The sequence below is a fragment of the Taudactylus pleione genome, unplaced genomic scaffold (genome assembly GCF_031769625.1).
Source record: "Taudactylus pleione unplaced genomic scaffold, aTauple2 ptg001021l, whole genome shotgun sequence".
Classification (NCBI taxonomy): Eukaryota; Metazoa; Chordata; class Amphibia; order Anura; family Myobatrachidae; genus Taudactylus; species Taudactylus pleione.
Genome location: NW_028285422.1, coordinates 683,191 through 703,977, shown reverse-complemented (window position 1 = coordinate 703,977; position 20,787 = coordinate 683,191). Strand labels below are relative to the sequence as shown.

Below are 20,787 nucleotides of genomic sequence, written 5' to 3'. Positions count from 1 at the left end.
AGTCTTCACTTCAGTGAAAGACAACCTAAATGGCGGAGATATAACTAGCGGGGACCGCGGTTACAGCAACCGCTGTCCCTGCGAGTTCGCGGTAATACATCACTGGGATATTTTCATTACAAATGAAAATATTCTCGGCAAGTTCGATTGTTAATAACTGCGGCAGCACCGCGATTATTAATACATAAGCACCTTAAACACAAAAGACTTTTCCACCTTCATGTCCAGACTACTGTAAATTGCACTTTTTGTGAGGTGACCTTTTATTTCTATCCACACCCTTTTGTTGTTGATGTAAGGCAAACAGCTCTTCTCTATGATTTTCTCCCACAGTTATATGAATCACTTGTACAAATAGAGCCTATGTCTTATGAAGGGCGTTCTTGTGAAGCCTACCCAATCATATTTTTATATCACAATTGAATGCAGTCAGCATGTCTACATTCATAATGTCGTCATGTTCAGAATATCAACATTTAAGGCTAGGCTAGGTTAGGCTGAAATTAGGGTTACCCGCAATAAGAGTGTCAACATTGTGTCGACATTCCTAATGTCAACATATTGAACAGGTCAAGATTATGGGCCTGATTCAGAGGTGAACTTAGGGTCAATGCTGCACACTAACGGCCGATGCTTTCAGTGTGCGTGTGCCCGGAGTCACAGAATGGTTTTGGATGCAGCAAGGCAATTTAAGTGGGTGGTAATAGGGTAGAGGCTAGCCCGATGTCGGCTTGTTGCAGTCATGACTGCGTCTTTAGACATAGTTGCACTGATCCTGACAGTCATGTTCAGATGGAGAAATTGCGGCGGGTGCAATCTCTCTGACGATGCAACCAATGCGACAAGGTCTGTGTGTTAATGCACACAACGTCGGATTAGCGACAGAGCCAGTTGGTGTGTCTGTACGAATCCCATCAATTGAGGCATTAGCAAAAAGACGCACTCCCGCTGTGGCACAATACGCCCCCAGGTAGCTGCAACTATATGCACTTCTGAATGAGGTCCCATGTGAGTGCTGACATGTTGAATAGCAACATTCTGAACATGTCGACATTATGCTGCTGACATTCATTCCACACCCTCCACAACACCCCATTGGGTTAGCGCTATGTCTGCATTGAATACAGCATTTACATTGACCACTTTGTTACAGCAATAAAGTTCCATGAAAACAGCAGGTTTGGGGATACAAAACCAAAACACAGTTATAAATAATGATTACTCCCTATTTAGACCTATGAACATTTTTCTGCTATAGTTGCCAACAGACAGTCATCATTCTACTGTTCTCATTCATTTCTCCCTGGAGTTCTTGGCGAGTGAGAACTGTATAAGGATGGTGACACGTAGTTCGTCATGCCTTTACATTTGTTGTACCCAAAATTGGATAATTTTTGAGCTAATACTAGATATGACCAGTTACATGCTGTGTGCATTCATTTTGTTCTTTTTTTAATTTCTGTATATTTTGGTTGATGTATCATTATGTGATCTGTTCAATAAGTAGTAGTTAAAAAAGAAAAAGGATGGTGACAGGTAACTGGATTGGTGTCTTCTAGACCCCCAGTGTGACATCGAACCAAATTCTCAAGAAAGAGATGCTGAATTGTATAATTTAACAGCAACGTATAATTTTTTTCTTTTAATGCCCAACTGTTATGCTTTCAGAGAACACAATTTATTCAATAAAAATTGCACTCATATATATTGTAGTGTCATCTGGCCATTTTACAATGTTCTTAAAACGCAAATATATTTTGTCTTATGGTCAATAGAACAAGCATTTATTTGTTTGCCATTTTATACAGTATGAAATTCAAGTTTAGGCATGTTAACGCTGGACACATATTAATCTCCTCTAAAGACTTGTACCTGTACCCCTTGTTTGGCATTCATCACACACATGTATTTCCAGCCTTGCGATGAGGAGATGATAAGAAGTCTCTTTCACATCAAACTTGTCAAAATACTGACCTATACTAGAGGAAGAGGAATGGGAAGGGGACACAGACCATGGTGGGGGAGCTGTGGGAGAAGGGACCTGGAGAGGAAAATAATATTATAAAGTTATAGACATATTAATATGATAAAATAAATATTCCATTAGAACAGATTATCACCCTTACCTGCCCAACTCCAATCTCCTTTCTCTGTCTCACAGATTTCTGCACAGCTTCACTTAAGGATCTTGTGTATGAAAGCAACGCCTTGAGCTGAGTGTCTGTGAGGACCCAGAGAAGCTCATCTAATGAAAATGACAGCTTGGAGGACAGCACCAAACAGTCCTTAGTCTGAAGAAAATGACAAAGGTAATGGACTTGTTTAGAAGCAGCGATTAGGTATTTCCTTAAGGAACAGATGTACCAAACATTAGCATAATAATCATTGTAATACTTGGGTTTTTTTTTTTTTTTTTTTAGAAACGAGGAGTATAACTAAAAAAAAATAGAAGGAAAATATGCATCTATAAAAAGAGGCGTTCTACTTTATTTCATTAATTCCGAAACAATAAAATTATTTTACATTTATAAGAATATACTGCATTTTGTAAATTAGTTTTTATTTTTGTTTTGTATGCTGTCATTTGGCGAAATAAATACCATGCTATAGTTTTAAAGGTGCCAAGACACACTGACAATTGGCCATTAACGATGACCACATCTGACCAGCTTAATCACATGATGGCGCCATGTTGAATCTGGCCATTCAGTTCTAACACCATAAGTATAGTTCAAAGTATTCTGAAATGATAGCATGGGTCAGACTAGAAATGTGGTGAAATGTGAAGGAGAGAAAGCACTGCTGTTTATATAGTAAGATCAAGTGGTCTTTGATCAAACTGTATTGGACTCATTTATAAACTGAGCTACCATTTTATATCAACTGAAGAGGCCGAGTCATCCAGCGTTGGGTGATCTAATGAATATTGTGGGGCTGATTCTGAGTTGGGAGCAAAGTAAAAGAAGTAACTTTGCACCTGGTCAAGCCATGTAGCAATGTCAATTGGAGCAAATACATTTATTTGCATGCAGGGTAAATACTGGCTGCTTCTGCCTGTAGCCCACAAATGCTGAGAAGCTTTATTGTTACACTGCTATTTAGATTTAAGTTTAGCCATGCCCATCTTAAATCTAAATCTCAATGCCCATTTGAAATCTTCCCCACTTGCAGTGCAACACTGTTTTGCCAAGGTGCAAAGTTACTTGCTTTTTTGTTTTGCTCCCAACTGTGATTCAGCCCCTGTGTAACTTTGCACAGCATTCTATTGCAGAGGTGATAGGTGGCTGGAACCACTGAGCGGTATACCATATAAGTAGAACTGGGGGTCACTAAAGATTTAGAAATCTAGGCTTGGTATGACATCTCACCCGTCTTTTAAGTGCAACATTCAATTGTCCCCCATTGGTAAGTAGGCGCAGAGGAGTGCTTGGGGCATCATCACTGCTTTCTGATGCATCTGCTTCAATGCGAAGTGTCTGCCAAGTCACCTGTTTAAACGTAAGAACCTGACAGAGAATTACAAGTTACATTGAGATACACTAGGTTATCACAGCTATTGCGCATCCTGGGCTACATGAAAAATATTTGAAAAATCAAATGACCTCTCCTCGCTGTGGGTGGGTAAGGCGGGTAAAGCGTAAATCACTTTGTTGCCAGGTTGGGCTGACGCTGTAACCTTGAAGCTGCCAGAGCTGTAGCGATGCACGAAAAGTGTGCGACTCAATCTTGATACTGACACAGCCAACTTCTATAAACATGCCCTCCACCACCTTCTCTGCAAAGCCATATTCACTAGTACACCAAAAGAGAAAAGAGATGAAAGGAGACCACATTCCATAACACCTGGATAACACAATGGTTGGGAAATTAAAAACTGATTTAAGCAGGAAAAAAAATCAAACTAAAATCTCACCTCTGACCTGCAGCAAGTGCTATAGGGGATGGTCCATTAGGAGGACGAGGGTCCTCACATGTTTTCATCTCAATCTCCACCTTATCGAGCATCTGTAGGTGTAACAATACCAGCACGAACGTGTTTAATCTTCCCCCAAGCTGGCATCTCTAGTGTACAGAACATATACTTAAAGGTCTGCTTACCAGGCAAATTGGATGAGTTTTCAGTTTGGTCCATTGTATCTGCCAAACAAAAAGTGGCAAAAAGCACCATCATTTATATCTGCTGCAAACTGCTAAAAACATTTTCATAAGAAGAGTAGAAACCATTAATCTTTAAAGAAAAGCACCTGGCATGTCACAGTTTTTCTTAAGCAGTCATATCTGTAATTGACATGAATCAGTTATATAGAGACCTGTCCTTATGGTACTTCTCTGGTCGCATAATAATTCTGAAAAAAACAAAAAATACCCAAGACAACCAAGTACATCCTGTCATGAGGTCTAATTGTATTGGTCCACGGAAAGGCAAAAGAAACACATCATGAAAATTGTAAATTAAGACATAGGGGAAAACTATTTTTCCTGTCAACAAAAAAATCCCTTGGAACAATCATCCCTATACAGCCTCTACTAATAATAGCAACATATATCATTTCTTGTAAGCATCCAATACATTTTAAAATTCCACTGCTTAATCATCCTTCTTACAGTAAAGAATCCTTCCTATAGTTATGGTGAAAGGGTTTTCTTTCATTTTGCAAATAGCAGCTCTTGGATTGCTAGCTGGTGCCTGGTGTAAAAAGTCTGAAGTACTTTAGTATTCAAATCTCATTATGGCAGGGGCGTAGAGAGGAGGGGCCCCATGTTCACTCACCATCCGGGATTCCCTTCTCTCTCTCTGGCGGCCGCGGCGTACTGACACATTCAGTAGACTCCGGGCACTAGTTTGTGTCAGGAATCTACTGCACATGCGCAGTACACCGGCAAAATGGTGCAGCAGCTATTTTGCCGGCGATTTCTCTACTTCTACTGCGCATGCACAGAACACCGGCAAAATGGTGCAGCAGCTATTTTCCCGGCGATTTCCCTACTGCGCATGCACAGTACACCGGCAAAATGATGCAGCAGCTATTTTCCCGGCGATTTCTCTACTTCTACTGCGCATGCACAGTACACCGGCAAAATGGTGCAGCATCTATTTTCCCGGCGATTTCTCTACTTCTACTGCGCATGCACAGTACAACGGCAAAATGTTGCAGCATCTATTTTCCCGACTGCGCATGCACAGAACACCGGCAAAATGGTGCAGCAGCTATTTTCCCGGCGATTTCCCTACTGCGCATGCACAGTATACCGGCAAAATGGTGCAGCATCTATTTTCCCGGCGATTTCTCTACTTCTACTGCGCATGCACAGTACACCGGCAAAATGGTGCAGCATCTATTTTCCCGGCGATTTCCCGACTGCGCATGCACAGAACACCGGCAAAATGGTGCAGCAGCTATTTTCCCGGCAATTTCTCTACTTCTACTGCGCATGCACAGTACACCGGCAAAATGGTGCAGCATCTATTTTCCCGGCGATTTCCCTACTGCGCATGCACAGTACACCGGCAAAATGGTGCAGCATCTATTTTCCCGGCGATTTCCCGACTGCGCATGCACAGTACAACGGCAAAATGGTGCAGCAGCTGTTTTCCCGGCGATTTCCCTACTGCGCATGCACAGTACACCGGCAAAATGGTGCAGCATCTATTTTCCCGGCGATTTCCCTACTGCGCATGCACAGTACACCGGCAAAATGGTGCAGCATCTATTTTCCCGGCGATTTCCCTACTGCGCATGCACAGAACACCGGCAAAATGGTGCAGCAGCTATTTTCCCGGCGATTTCCCTACTGCGCATGCACAGTACACCGGCAAAATGATGCAGCAGCTATTTTCCCGGCGATTTCTCTACTTCTACTGCGCATGCACAGTACAACGGCAAAATGTTGCAGCATCTATTTTCCCGACTGCGCATGCACAGAACACCGGCAAAATGGTGCAGCAGCTATTTTCCCGGCGATTTCCCTACTGCGCATGCACAGTACACCGGCAAAATGGTGCAGCATCTATTTTCCCGGCGATTTCTCTACTTCTACTGCGCATGCACAGTACACCGGCAAAATGGTGCAGCATCTATTTTCCCGGCGATTTCCAGACTGCGCATGCACAGAACACCGGCAAAATGGTGCAGCAGCTATTTTCCCGGCGATTTCCCTACTGCGCATGCACAGAACACCGGCAAAATGGTGCAGCAGCTATTTTCCCGGCGATTTCCCTACTGCGCATGCACAGTACACCGGCAAAATGATGCAGCAGCTATTTTCCCGGCGATTTCTCTACTTCTACTGCGCATGCACAGTACACCGGCAAAATGGTGCAGCATCTATTTTCCCGGCGATTTCTCTACTTCTACTGCGCATGCACAGTACAACGGCAAAATGTTGCAGCATCTATTTTCCCGACTGCGCATGCACAGAACACCGGCAAAATGATGCAGCAGCTATTTTCCCGGCGATTTCTCTACTTCTACTGCGCATGCACAGTACACCGGCAAAATGGTGCAGCATCTATTTTCCCGGCGATTTCTCTACTTCTACTGCGCATGCACAGTACACCGGCAAAATGGTGCAGCATCTATTTTCCCGGCGATTTCCCGACTGCGCATGCACAGAACACCGGCAAAATGGTGCAGCAGCTATTTTCCCGGCGATTTCTCTACTTCTACTGCGCATGCACAGTACACCGGCAAAATGGTGCAGCATCTATTTTCCCGGCGATTTCCCGACTGCGCATGCACAGTACAACGGCAAAATGGTGCAGCAGCTGTTTTCCCGGCGATTTCCCTACTGCGCATGCACAGTACACCGGCAAAATGGTGCAGCATCTATTTTCCCGGCGATTTCCCTACTGCGCATGCACAGTACACAGGCAAAATGGTGCAGCATCTATTTTCCCGGCGATTTCCCTACTGCGCATGCACAGTACACCGGCAAAATGGTGCAGCATCTATTTTCCCGGCGATTTCCCGACTGCGCATGCACAGAACACCGGCAAAATGGTGCAGCATCTATTTTCCTGGCGATTTCCCTACTGCGCATGCACAGTACACCGGCAAAATGGTGCAGCAGCTATTTTCCCGGCGATTTCCCGACTGCGCATGCATAGTACACCGGCAAAATGGTGCAGCAGCTATTTTCCCGGCGATTTCCCTACTGTGCATGCGCAGAACGTCGGGAAAGTGGCGAGGGCCACTTGGCAGGCGTTCTGTATAGCGCCTCTCCAGCCGACATGGGACTTCGGAGAGGTAAGTATTTGGAAGTATGGGTGCAGGGCGTGCGGTGTGGGCCACGCACCCATTATAGATACGCCCCAGCATTATGTAGCTTTAACCCTTCCATTGCCTCTGGCCATCTCTGAATCCTGCAGTGAACACATTATGTATATCCTTCCTTCAAAAACTGTCTCCATTTTATGTGCTTTATGATTTTATTCACCTCTGCTGCCCAGCACTGTGTACTGCTTCTCTACTTTCTGCCAACTAATATTATGAATTCCTTTTGCATTTCAGGTTTCCCCAACTGTATTGCATGTGATATGTAATAAGGAGATTTATGTGCTTACCTGTTAGATCCTTTTCCATAGGAGACACAGGCTTTACGCTGGGTATAGGTTAGTGGAAAGGAGTCTGGGAACCACACAGTTAACTTTGTCAGACCCAGCCCAGGCTCCTCCTTCCCCCTATATCCCACCCCCTGCCACAGGCCACCTCAGTTAAGGTTAACAAGCCAGCAGCAAGAAGGAGAAGAAGGAAGACTGGCACGCACTACGGTCACAGAGCACAAGTCATGTGACCAGGAGAACAATAAAACAGAGCAAAGCTCCACAAGCCAGGCGCGTCAGGGTGGGGAGCCCTATGTCCCCTATAGAATCGAAGAAAAGGATTTAACAGGTAAGCACATAAATCTCCTTTTCTTATTCCTCCATAGGCTTTACGCTGGGAAGTCCTAAAGCTAATCCCCTAAGGGAGGGGGGCACTCCTGGGCTGCGCTGAGAACCCTTCGTCCAAAAGCCACATCAGGTATGGCGAAGGTATCAAAAGAATAAAATTTCAGGAACGTATTGGCAGAAGACGTGGCTGCCTTACACAGCTGCTCCACAGAAGCACCCTCTTATATCTGCCCATGAAGTTCCCACTGACCGTTGTTGAATTGAGCCCACGCCTCGGCCGGTGCAGGAAGATCCGCCAAAACATAAGCGTGGTGAATAGTCAAACGGATCATCTGGCCAGCGTCTTAGCTGCTGGCCAACCCCGTTTGCGAAAGTCATAAAGGACAAAGAGAGCATCTGTCTTATGCAGGTCCTTTGTCCTATCTACATAAATCCGGAGGGCCCGTGCAACATCCAGAGAGGCTTCCTCCGGAGAAAACCCCGGAACCTGAAAAGCTAGGAACCACAATCTCCTGATTGAGGTGGAAACTGGAAACAACCTTAGGAAGGTTATCTAATCGCTCTGTCCTCATGAAAGATTAGAAACAGAGAGCGAGAGGATAAAATCGCTCAACTACGAGACAAGTCGGGCAGAAGCTATGGCCAGGGGGAAGACAGTCTTTTAGGTAATCCAAGGGCTCAAAAGGCGAAGCCTGCAGGGCCCTAAGAATTAAAGACAAATTCCAAGGAGCCATAGGCGGTACAAACGGGGGTTGCACATGGAGAACCCCCTGAAGAAAAATCTGATCATCAGGCAACAGGGCAATCAGTCTCTGAAAGAGGACCGAAAGTGCTGAAAACCTGCACTTTCAGTAAAGCAAGGCATAGGCCCAAATCCAGACCCGCCTACAAAAAAATATGAGATATGGTAAGAACTTACCTTTGTTATCTCTATTTCTACGAAGTCCATAGGGTTCCACAGGATACCTTGGGGTATAGGTGTGACGTCAGTCATCGGGCACCATAGAGTTAAGCTTTCAGCCTCCCAGGACGCACTAGGGTCCCCCCTCCTATACCCCGCCCCCGAGCCAAGGCATCTCAATTTTGTACCAAGCCATAGGCCGAAGGTGGAGAAGGAAGAGAGAGAAAAAAAGATCTGGATACACCCAAGAATCACATTCTCACCAAAGGGAGACAGAAAAACCGGTGACCAGAGCAAAGCCCATCTGCAGCACAGGTGCGACAGGGCGGGAGTCCTGTGGAACCCTATGGACTTCATAGAAATAGAGATAACAAAGGTAAGTTCTTACCATATCTCATATTTTCTACTTCAGGGTCCATAGGGTATCCACAGGATACCTTGGGGATGTCCCAAAGCAGTATCCTTTAAGGGTGGGGACGCTCCAGTGCTGAAAGGAGAATCCCCCGCCCGAAGGAAGCATCCTGAGAGGCGAAGGTGTCAAACCTGTAATACCTCACGAAGGTATGGACAGAGGACCACGTAGCAGCCTTGCAGATCTGGACTGCAGAGGCACCACGTCGAGCTGCCCACGAAGGACCCACAGACCTAGTGGAATGAGCCTTCACAGAAGGAGGAACCGGCAGGCCTTCATGAAGATAAGCTTCAGAAATAGCCATACGGATCCAGGCTGCCAAAGTTTGCTTTGAAGCAGGCCAACCCTTTTTACGGAAGCCATAGAGGACAAACAAGGCGTCCGACTTCCTAAACGAAGAAGTGCAGTCAACATAAGTCCTCAAGGCCCGCACAACATCCAAAGTGGCCTCACCCACTGAAAGGCCAGGTGAGTTAAAAGCCAGAACAACTATTTCCTCGTTAACATGAAACTGGGAAACAACTTTGGGAAGAAATTCAGGACGAGTGCGTAACACTGCCCTGTTCCCATGAAAAATCAAGAAAGGGGGTCTACAAGAAAGAGCCCCTAAATCAGAAACACGTCTGGCCGAAACTCAGCTGTTAGCCATTTAAGATCCACTGAGCCCAGTGGTTCAAACGGTGGTCCTTGGAGAGCCCTCAGGACCGCAGTCAAGTCCCAAGGCGCAACAGGTGGAACAAAAGGCGGCTGAATTCGCTTAACGCCCTGCATAAAGGTGCGCACATCAGGGATTGTAGCAATCCTACGGTGAAACCAGACAGACAGGGCCAAAACCTTCAAAGAAGCAAGGCGAAGCCCATGGTCTAGTCCCGCTTGTAGGAAGGCGAGTATCCGAGACAGACGAAACTTCCGCGGTGCATAACCTCTCGGTCGACACCACTGGAAGAACGTATGCCACACGCGATGGTATATCCTCGCGGAAGACAGTTTCCGAGCTCTTAACATGGTACGCACTACAGAGCTGGAAAACCCCCTGGACCTTAACATGGCTGTCTCAACAGCCACGCCGTCAAAGACAGCCGAGTCAGGTCCGGGTGAAGACAAGGACCCTGCGACAGAAGGTCCGGTCGTAGCGGCAACCGCAGAGGACTGTCCATGGACAGACCCTGAAGGTCTGAGAACCAGTGCCGTCTGGGCCACGCGGGAGCCATCAACAGGAGCGTCCCTCCTTCCTGTTTGAATTTCCGGATTACCCGTGGAAGAAGGGAAACCGGAGGAAACAGGTAAGCGAACCGGAACGTCCACCGGACGGACAGAGCATCCACCAGAGAAGCCTTTTCGTCTCTTGTGCGAGACCCGTACACCGGCAACTTGTTGTTGTGCCGGGACGCCATGAGGTTGATCTCTGGAAGACCCCACTTGTCCACCAGCAGTTGAAAAACGTCCGGGTGCAGGGACCATTCCCCCGGATGAACGTCCTGGCGACTGAGAAAGTCCGCCTCCCAATTTAGCACTCCTGGGATGAAGACAGCTGATATAGCCGGAAGATTGCGCTCCGCCCATACCAGGATCCGAGACACCTCTACGAAAGCCGCCCGACTTCGGGTTCCTCCTTGCCGGTTTATGTAGGCCACGGTGGTAGCGTTGTCCGACTGGACCTGCACTGGGCGAACCTGGAGAACCCGATGTGCCTGCTGCAGAGCATTGAAAACCGCTCGGAGTTCCAAGATGTTTATTGGAAGCTCAGCTTCTGTCGGAGTCCACCTGCCCTGGAACAAGTGTGGACCCGAAACTGCTCCCCAGCCCCGAAGACTGGCGTCCGTTGTCAACAGGACCCAATTCGGTACCCAGAATGGACGACCCTTGTTGAGATGGGTCGTCTGCAACCACCAGGCAAGGGACAGGCGAACCTCCGGGGTGAGCACCATCGTCTGGGATTTTAGAGACTGAGGCAGTCCGTTCCATTTGGACAGGATTAGGTGCTGCAGAGGTCTGGAGTGAAACTGGGCATATTCCACCATGTCGAACACCGACACCATGGAGCCCAGTAACCTCATTGCCGAGTGTAGAGACACCCGGCGGCTGTGCAGACAACTGCGCACCCTCGACTGTAAGGCAGAGATCTTTTCCCCCGTCACAAAGATCCTTTGCTGTCCCGAGTCCAATAAGGCTCCGAGGTGCAGAATCCGCTGAGACGGGATTAGAGTGGACTTCTGCCAGTTTATCAACCAGCCGTGCCTGTGCAGTAGGGCAATGGTCAGGTCCAGGTGACGCAGAAGGAGCTCCGGCGATACTGCCACTAAGAGAAGGTCGTCCAAGTACGGCAACATGCAAACTCCCTGCAGCCGCAGAGAAGCCGCCATGACCGCCATCACCTTGGTGAACACATGCGGTGCTGTCGTCAGGCCAAAAGGCAACGCCCGAAACAAAGTGGTCGCTGCGGATTGCAAACCTGAGGAACTGTTGATGGCGCAAAAGAATAGGGACACGCAGGTAAGCGTCCTGTATGTCCAATGACACCATGTAGTCCCCAGGTTCCAGCGCCAGAATGATGGACCGTAGGGTCTCCATCCGAAACTTCGGCACCCGCAAAGACTTGTTGAGAGCTTTGAGGTTGAGAATCGGATGATACGACCCATTGGGTTTCTGCACCAAAAAAAGATTGGAATAGAAACCATGGCCCCTCTGGGAGAATGGAACAGGCACTATAACTCCAGCCCGGAGCACAGTGTGCAAGACCTTCCGCAGCTCCGTGGCCTTGTTCCGGTCTGATGGTAGACCCGTGGTGAAAAATCGAGCCGGGGGTCTGTGCCGGAAGGAGAGGGCATACCCGTGGGAGACCACCTCGAGAACCCAAGTGTCTGTCGTGGTGACCGACCAACACCGGGCGAACTGCAGCAGGCGGCCTCCCACTTTGGGATCCCCCAAAGGGAGGCCCGGACCGTCAGGCCGCAGGCTTGTCATCTGGCTTAGGGGCCGGACGTCTGGTACTCCAGGCCTGCTTCCGGGGCTTGGCCGATTTCTTGGGGCCAGCCTGTCGGGGAAAAGACTGTGGTTTGGGCCTGCCCTGGGCCCTATAAGACCGAAAGGACGATGGCCCTGAACCAGAAGGGACAGCAGTCGACGGGAGACATGCCGATTTAGCTGCCGCCAGTGTGGCTACAATCTTGTCCAGATCTGGACCGAAGAGAACTTCTCCGTTAAAGGGCAACGCCTCCAAACCCTTTTTGGAATCAGCGTCCGCATTCCAGGATCGCAGCCACAAGGTGCGACGAGCAGCCACCGCTGCCGAAGAAATTCGAGACAGGGTACTAATGTCTAAGGCCGCCTCGTTGATATAAGTGGCCGAACGGAGATTACCAATCAGCTCCGCCTTCTCAGCCGGAATCGAAGGACGCCTCCAACATATCCGCCCAGCGCTCCATAGCTCTGGCAACCCAGCAAATGGCCATAGCCGGCCGCGTTGCCCCCCCCCCGCAAGTGAATAAGCGGACTTCAGGCAGATCTCCACCTTGCGGTCCGTAGCATCCTTAAGGGAGGACATGGATGGCATTGGTAATGTGGCACTACGGACAAGACGTGTCACATGAGAATCCACCTGTGGAGGGGATTCCCATTTAGCAAAATAATTATCCGTTAACGGATAAGCCACCGCCAGACGCCTCTGCGGCTGGTATCGCTTGCCAGGCTGTTTCCACGCCTCCTCTAAATGGTCCACCAACTGACCCGAAAGAGGAAAGACTGTGGCGTCACCCTTCACATCCTTAAAAAAGGCATACTTGGATTTAGCCGCTGGGGGAACTTCGTCCTCAATCACCAAGGCTGTGCGGACTGCCTGAATAAGTCCAGGAATATACACCTTAGACCTAGCGTCCGCTTCCTTAGTACGGAGAGGTTCCTGATCGGAAAGATCCAGAATCTCCCCGTCATTAGACGTCCCTTCGTCATCCTCATAAGGAGCCAACAGAGACGCCACCGGCCGTTTATGTGGCCGCATCACAGACTCCCCTTGCAACACATCCGACAAGTGCTGTACAGAACTCGTCAGAGAGTTAACCCACGCCGGCTCCAGAGAAGCCGGAAGAGGGGAAATAGGGAGACTGCGGGGTACCACCAATTGTCTTGGGAAACCATGCATGGGTGACGACACCACTAATTGCTGGGACAAACCCATCTACGTAAACGCGGGCAGCGAAGCTAACTGGCCCACTAAGGTTGTAAGCGCCTGGGCGAAACAAGCCCAGGGAGGCTCTGTACCGATGCTGTAACCGTAATAGGCCGCGCCAACAACAAACACTGCCGGCATAGGCCCTCCGCGCTACCCTCCCCCTCCGCTAAAGGTACTTTACACGTAGTACATTGTAACCGGAGAGGAAAGTCACTTTCAGACATGATGGTAGAAAGTATGTGACCCCTCTCACCAATTTTTAAAAAAATGGCGAGAGACCACCCTGCAGCACCGCACCGCAAGGGCTTTAGCAGAAAGAACAGGGACAGTAATAAGGCTGACAGTCAGAAAGGAAAGTACAGGCAGCAGTGCTAGCACAGTCACATACAATGCAAAGAAACTCAATTCCTGCACTAACAGCACTGATAAATCAACTACACAAACACAGAGTCTGGTAGGACACAGCGCTGCATACACAGACCTGACCACAGCGGAGGAGAGGTATGCGGGGGGACCCAGACCACGATGCCTCCGTCCAGACTTCCAGCAGTCTTCACCATGCGTTCTGAAGATGGCCGCCGAGGAGCAGAGAGGAGGCTGGCCTGGGGGGGGAGCGCTGCCACAGGGCCAGTCGGCGTGTTGCAGAGAGGGCTGTGTGCAGCGGGGGAGGCGCCGGCTGTGAGACAGGGAAGGTGCGCTCCCCTGGCATGCATTTAACCCCTGGGACGCCGCAGCGCTACCGCTCTGCCGCGGTCCTGCTGTCCCACCCAGGGGGGTAGTGGAAGCGCAGGTTAGTACCTGGCTACACGCTGCAGCCAGTCCCCAGGGAGCCCCCTGCCTGGGGACTTCTGGACCATGTATCAGAGGGGACCCACCGCGGGAAACCGCTGCTTACCTTGCTGCTCCCCTTGAATCCGGCCATGGTCCTAAACATCTGGGGTCACCGCTAGCTGTGACCCCAGATGCTTACCAGCATCCCCGGATCGGTACCGGCGTTCTGGTACAGGCGGGGGTGTAGGGAAGACAGCATGGACGTCAAAACTGACTGTCCATGCTGTACTTCCAGATGTGCAGCCACAGCTGCAAAACGAAAACTTCAGGGGCTATTCATGGCCCCCGTCTAACAGGTGCCTCCGACTCCGGCCGGGCACCGAACTAAACTGGGATGCCTTGGCTCGGGGGCGGGGTATAGGAGGGGGACCCTAGTGCATCCTGGGAGGCTGAAAGCTTAACTCTATGGTGCCCGATGACTGACGTCACACCTATACCCCAAGGTATCCTGTGGATACCCTATGGACCCTGAAGTAGAAAAAGAGAGATTCTAAATGACCTGGGATTAAGATTTCTAATTGAACACCAGTCAAAGAAAGTCCTGCATACTCTATGGCAATCTGTAGCCGAAGAGGGCTAACGCGCATTAAACATAGCATTAATTACAGACCTAGAGAACCCTTTAGCTCTTAAGACAGATGTCTCAAGAGCCACCCAGTCAAAGCTAGACGGGCTAGATCTGGAAGAAAGCACGGGCCCCAAGACAGAAGATCTTGCCGCAGTGGAAGACACAGGAGCATCGACCGAGAGGCCCAGTAGCATTGCGAACCATGCCCTTCGTGGCCAATTGAGAGCCATTAGGATCACCTTGCCACCCTCCACCTTCAACTTGCAGAGGACCCGAGGAATCAGAGATTGAAGGAAAGATGTACAGGAGTGGGAAGGTCCATTGAACTGCCAAAGCGTCCACCAAAAAGGCCTCCAGATCTCTGGTGAGAGTGCAGTACCTCGGCACTGGGTGACTGTGCCGGGACGACATCATGTCGATGTCTGGCAAGGCAAATCCCAGCGAAGGACCAGGAGTTGAAAGACATCCGAATGCAGGGCCCATTCGCCCGAATGAAGGTCCTGACGGCTCAGGAAGTCTGCTTCCCAATTTTGCACTACTGGAATGTACACAGCCGACAGGAATGGAAGATGCTTCTCAGCCCACCGGAGAATACGAGTTACTTCCCTCATTGTGGTGCTGCTCCTTGATGATTTATGTAAGCAACAGTTGTCACGTTGTCAGACTGTACCTGCACTGGGCAAACTCGAAGGAGAGGCAAGGCCTAGCAAAGATTCCTGTAAACCGCACGAAGTTCCAGACTGTTGATCGGTATCAGACTCTCCCAATCCGACCACAGACCCTGAAAAGTATGCTGACAAGAAACCGCCCCCCCACCGCTGAAGGCTTGCGTCAGTGGTGAGGAGGAACCAGTCCTGAACCTAAAAGGGAAGTCCCTTGACTAGATGGGACTCCTGGAGCCACCACAATAGGGAATGGCGAACTTCTAGAGGAAGAATACCCATTAAGGACTTGAGAAGATGGCATTTGTTCCACAAGGCTAGAATCTCCAACTGTAGAGGCCGGGAATTAAACTGGGCATACTCCACCATGTCGAAGGTGCAGACTAGAGACCCAGCACCTGCATGTAAGAATGAATTGACACCTGCCGGTGCTGTAACAACAGACAAATCCTGGACTGTAAGTCCAGAGCCTTGTCTGCCGGGAGGAAAACCCGCTGAACCTTGGAGTTCAGCAAGGCCCCCAAATGCACCGTCACCTGAGAGGGAGTCAGAGAAGACTTTTTCCAAAAAATGACCCATCCATGAGCCTGGAGAAGATCCACTGCGACCCGGATGTGCTCCCTGAGAATCTCTGGGAACTGGTCCAGGAGAAGCAAGTCGTCCAGACATGGAAAAATTCAGACTCCCCTGCTCCAAAGACTAGCTGCCAAGACCGCCATGACTTTCGTGAACACACAAGGAAAGTCCAAATGGCAAAGCCCGAAACTAAATGATCTTCCTGGATCGCAAACCTGAGGAATCGCTGAAGACTGAGATGGATGGGAACATGCAAACAGGCATCCTGGATGTCCAGGGAAGCCATGAAGTCCCCAGGCTCCATGGCTAGAATATCAACCTAGGGAGGAGATTCCCATCTAGTCCGATTGGCAGCTGGCAGTGGATAAAAAGCAGTAATGCGCTTGGAAACCGGGAAACACTTATTAGGGTGAGACCAAGCTTCCGCCTAAAGATCCTCAAGCTGCACTGATGAAGGAAATTGTGACACTGCCTTCTTTTGCCGTTTAAATACTTCTGCCCCCTGCTGCACTGACTGCAGTTAGGGAGCTCCCACTGAGGCAGGAGCATTCAGCCGAGGACCCCGGCACTTGGCCAGCACCGCGGCCACCAGCGCTTGGGGTGACGGAGCAGCAGCATGGGCATCTTGTAGGGCGCCTAGCGCTGCCTACTCAAATGGTGAAAAAAAAAAACTTTGTAAAACCTATGAAGCTGTTAATACAGCTTCCACAGTGTGCCTTATCCAGGCACCAAACTAAAACGGAGGTTGCCTGTGGCAGGTGGTAGGATATAGGGGGAAGGAGGAGCCTGGGCTGTGCCTGACAAAGTTAACTGTGTTGTGCCCAGACTCTTTTCCACCAACCTATACAGCGTAAAGCCTGTGTCCCCCCCATGGAGGAAGAAGAAAGCATAATAATTACATCTGTGGCCTAGATGCATAACCTTATACATATCAACATTAAATTTCATAGCCTTGTTTGCTACTTTGTCTAATTCATTATGTAGCAAGTGACTATCTTCTTTCTGTAACTAAAGCTGGATACACACTGGACCGATATCGGGCCGATATGTCATTTCCAGCTGAATAGGAACAACATATTGGCCGGGATCGTTCAGTGTGTACGGCCAATCTGCGCGCTCCCACGGTCATTAGCAATATATTCCGGTCGTCCATGCTGAACTGCCAACAGGTCGATATTGCATCCGAACTAGGGATCGTTCTGTTCTTTATTACATCATTCTAATGTGTACCGCAGATTTGATATGTTGGCCCGTCAGCCGCCATATCGTCCAGTGTGTACCCACCTGAATCCAACAAAACCTAGTTCTACTATTAAAATAAAATACATTACAATGTAGTTTTCATTTTGTATATGAAATGCACTTATGTAAAATATTTTATTTATTTATCCTGACCTATCTACCCACATCTAGCTGCTCAGCAAAATATGTTGCTATGCAGACTTAAAAAATGATTGGATGATTAATATGTTAGAGGAGTGAGGAGCCAGTGATTCTGTAAAATAAAAAATAGGATTTTGGTACTTACCGTTACATCCGTTTCTCAGATTCCACAGTGGACACTGGAGATCAAGACAATGGGTATAGACGGGTGGATGAGTGGAGCTGACACTTTAAATTTAGAAGTGTGAGTGACTATCCCCCAGAGCATCAGTTAGAGAAAACCGTGCCCGAGCAGACGGAAACAGAATTAGAAAATAGAAACTGAACACAAGAAAGAATGGCCAAAGCCGAATAGAAAACACACAGAAACAAACATAGTGCATACAACAGTGCATGCACAGTGTCCCCTGTGGAATCGGAGAAACGGATTTGACCAAGTACCAAAATCCTATTTTCGACTTCATCCACCAGGGGACACTGGAGACGTCACCAAGTTATCCCCCCCGAGTGGGAGAGCCCTGAGAAACCTGCAAACCATGCGACCAAAGCCAGATTCAGAGGCCGCAAAGATATAAAAATTATAGAACCCAAAAAAAGTGTGTACCGAGGACAAAGTGGCCGCACGGCACAACCGAGAGGTTGAGGCTCCCCGACGGGCAGCACAGGAAGCACCCACTGCACGAGTGGAATGTGCAGAAATAGAAACCGGCGGGCGCTAGAAACATACGTCTGCCTGATGGTCAACTGGATCCATCTGACTAACGTCTGCTTAGAAGCAGGCCAACCACACTTCTAATAAAAGGACAAATAAGCAATCTGACTTCCTTAGTGCTGCTGTACGGGCCGCATAAATCCAAAGAGCCCACACCACATCCAAGGTGAGGGAAGACTGAGAACCGCCCGACAACACTAGAACCACAATCGGCTAGTTGATGGAAGGCCGAAACCACATTCGGCAGGAAAGACTGCTTGGTACGGAGTTCCGCACGATCATCATGAAAGACGAGATAAGGAAGGTGACAAGAGAGAGCTCCCAACTCTGAAACTCGCCTGGCCGAAGCCAAGGCCAAAAGGAGGACCGTCTTCCAAGAGAGGAATTTAAGGTCTACATCCTCCAAAGGCTCAAACTTAAAAGACTGAAGAAAAGAACCAGGTTGAGGTCCCAAGGAGACATAGGCAGGACAAAGGGAGGCTGTATTTGGAGAACATAAAAGTCTGAATCTGAGGGAACAAAGCCAGGCGGCGCTGAAAAAATATGGACAACGCCGACACCTGAACCTTGAGAGAAACCAGCATCCAGACCCCGCTGAAGGATGACAAGGAGACGGAACAGACTGAAGGCAGTGGTGTCAAATCCCTGCTCTTCATACCAGGCCACATAAGAACGCCAGAGGTGATAATGAGCCCTGAGCATGGGAGTCTGGAACCCCGCTATGTTTTAAGATCGCGTCCTCAACAGCCATGCCGTTAAACACAGCCACTGGAAGTCCGGGTATACGAACGGACCTTGAAACAAGAGATCTGGGTGTCCAGGGATCCTCGACAAGGAGCAGGTGGGGATCTGAGAACAGCGAGGCCAGCTCGGAGCCACCAGGATGACAGTCGCCACCTCTCGCTTGATCTGCTTGAGGACTCGCTGCAGAAAGGGAAAGAGGAGAGAAGAGATGAACAAGATCATACCTCTAAGGCACTGTCAGAGCATCTACCGCCTCTGCATTCGGGTCCCGAGTCCAGGAGCAGTACTGAGGCACCAGATGGTTGTGCCTGGGGGCCATGAGATCTATGTCTGGCTTGCCCCGCCTTCTGACTAGCTGTTGGGACACATCCGGGTGAAGGGCCCATTCTCCGGGATGAAGGTCCTGACGACTGAGATAGTCAGCCTCACAATTTTCCACTCCTGGAATGAATACCGCCGAGATTGCCATGACATGGAGCTCCGCCCATCGAAGAATGCGACTCACCTCGCGCATGGCCATGTGGCTGCGCGTGCCTCCCTGACGGTTGATGTACGCGACAGCTGTGGCATTGTCCATCTGAACTTGAACCGGCCGACCCTCGAGAAGGGAGGCAGCCTCCAGAAGAGCCTTGAAGATCGCACGAGTTCCAGCACATTGATCGGTAGTGTCGATTCGTGATGTGACCACCGACCCTGGAAGTGGTTTTCCAAAACAACCGCTCCCCAACCTCCAAGACTGGCATCCGTCGTCACAACTATCCAATCCCAGATGCCGAATCGGCTACCGTCTGTGAGATGGTAGCACTGAAGCCACCACAAAAGGGAAATGCGAGTTTGAGGCGACAACCTGATCAGGCGATGCATGTGAAGATGTGATCCGGACCATGGGCCAGAAGATTCAACTGGAAGGGGCGAGAGTGGAACCTGCAGAGCCTTGAAAGCTGCCACCATCTTGAGGAGATGGATACACAAGTGAATCGAAACTCGCTTCGGCCTGAGGACCAGGAGAACCAGCTGGCGGATTGCCTGAGCCTTGTCTACAGGGAGGAAGACCCGTTGAGAGGCCGTATCCAGGATCATACCCAGAAACTGGAGACGCCGAGATGGAACCAGATTGGATTTCCGGAAATGGACAATCCAACCATGCTGGATGAGAACCTGGTGTGTCAGAGCCACATATTCTAAGACAACCTGAGCTGACGAGGCCTTGAGAAGATCGTCCAGATACAGGACAATAGCAACTCCCAAGGAGGAGGTGCGATCTTCACAGACAGTACTTTGGTAAAGATCCGGGGTGCCGATGACAGTCCGAACTGCAGAGCCCGAAACTGAAAATGGGTCTACTCGATTGCAAATCAAAGAAAGGTTTGATGTGGTCCCATATAGGGATGTGGAGATAAGCGTCCTTGATGTCAAGAGACACCAGGAACAGCCCTTGTTCCAGACCCGCAATCAGAGTGAAGAGACTTCGGGGTAAATTTATTAACATTCGTGTTGGTCCCGATTTGCATTTTCGGGTGATATCATCACTTTTTTCAAATCGGGAATTTACTATCATTAAAGTCGGGTGATTTCTTCATTTTTTCAGGTTGAAATCGGGTGGTTTAATGCCGCAAATTCGGCTGTTTTGAACAATAGAAATGATATCACAATCGGCTCAAATAGGAAGTACTTTTCACTTTTTTTAATACAAATCGGGAATTTACCATTATTCGTTTTGCTACAGTCGCCCGTTTTACACACATATCGGGAACTCAATAGAAGTTTTAAATGAACTTACTGAGCTGTGAGTTGCCATCGAACATACACAGATCAGTGTGATTTGTATGTTTCCGAATGGCAAGGGTTCATTTAACCGGGCCCCCAGCCACAGCATCAGTCCTAACCTCTAGTCAGCCCAGGCCAGGGATCCTTGGGGAGTTGGGGACCCCCCCAATAA

At 49.1% G+C, this 20,787-nt stretch overlaps 1 protein-coding gene across 2 annotated transcripts in view; it reads right to left on the bottom strand.

The window, feature by feature from the left end:
• The window catches only part of BLTP3A (bridge-like lipid transfer protein family member 3A), a 108,520-nt gene that overhangs the window by 37,817 nt on the left and 49,916 nt on the right, over nucleotides 1–20,787 (bottom strand). For both annotated transcript variants that reach the window (XM_088461164.1, XM_088461165.1), the window contains 6 exons: nucleotides 4,099–4,137; nucleotides 3,914–4,005; nucleotides 3,603–3,792; nucleotides 3,369–3,506; nucleotides 2,127–2,291; nucleotides 1,873–2,041 (listed from right to left, as the gene is read on the bottom strand). In XM_088461164.1, coding sequence (XP_088317290.1) covers nucleotides 1,873–2,041; nucleotides 2,127–2,291; nucleotides 3,369–3,506; nucleotides 3,603–3,792; nucleotides 3,914–4,005; nucleotides 4,099–4,137 — 793 coding nt within the window. The remainder of the gene's footprint in view (nucleotides 1–1,872; nucleotides 2,042–2,126; nucleotides 2,292–3,368; nucleotides 3,507–3,602; nucleotides 3,793–3,913; nucleotides 4,006–4,098; nucleotides 4,138–20,787) is intronic.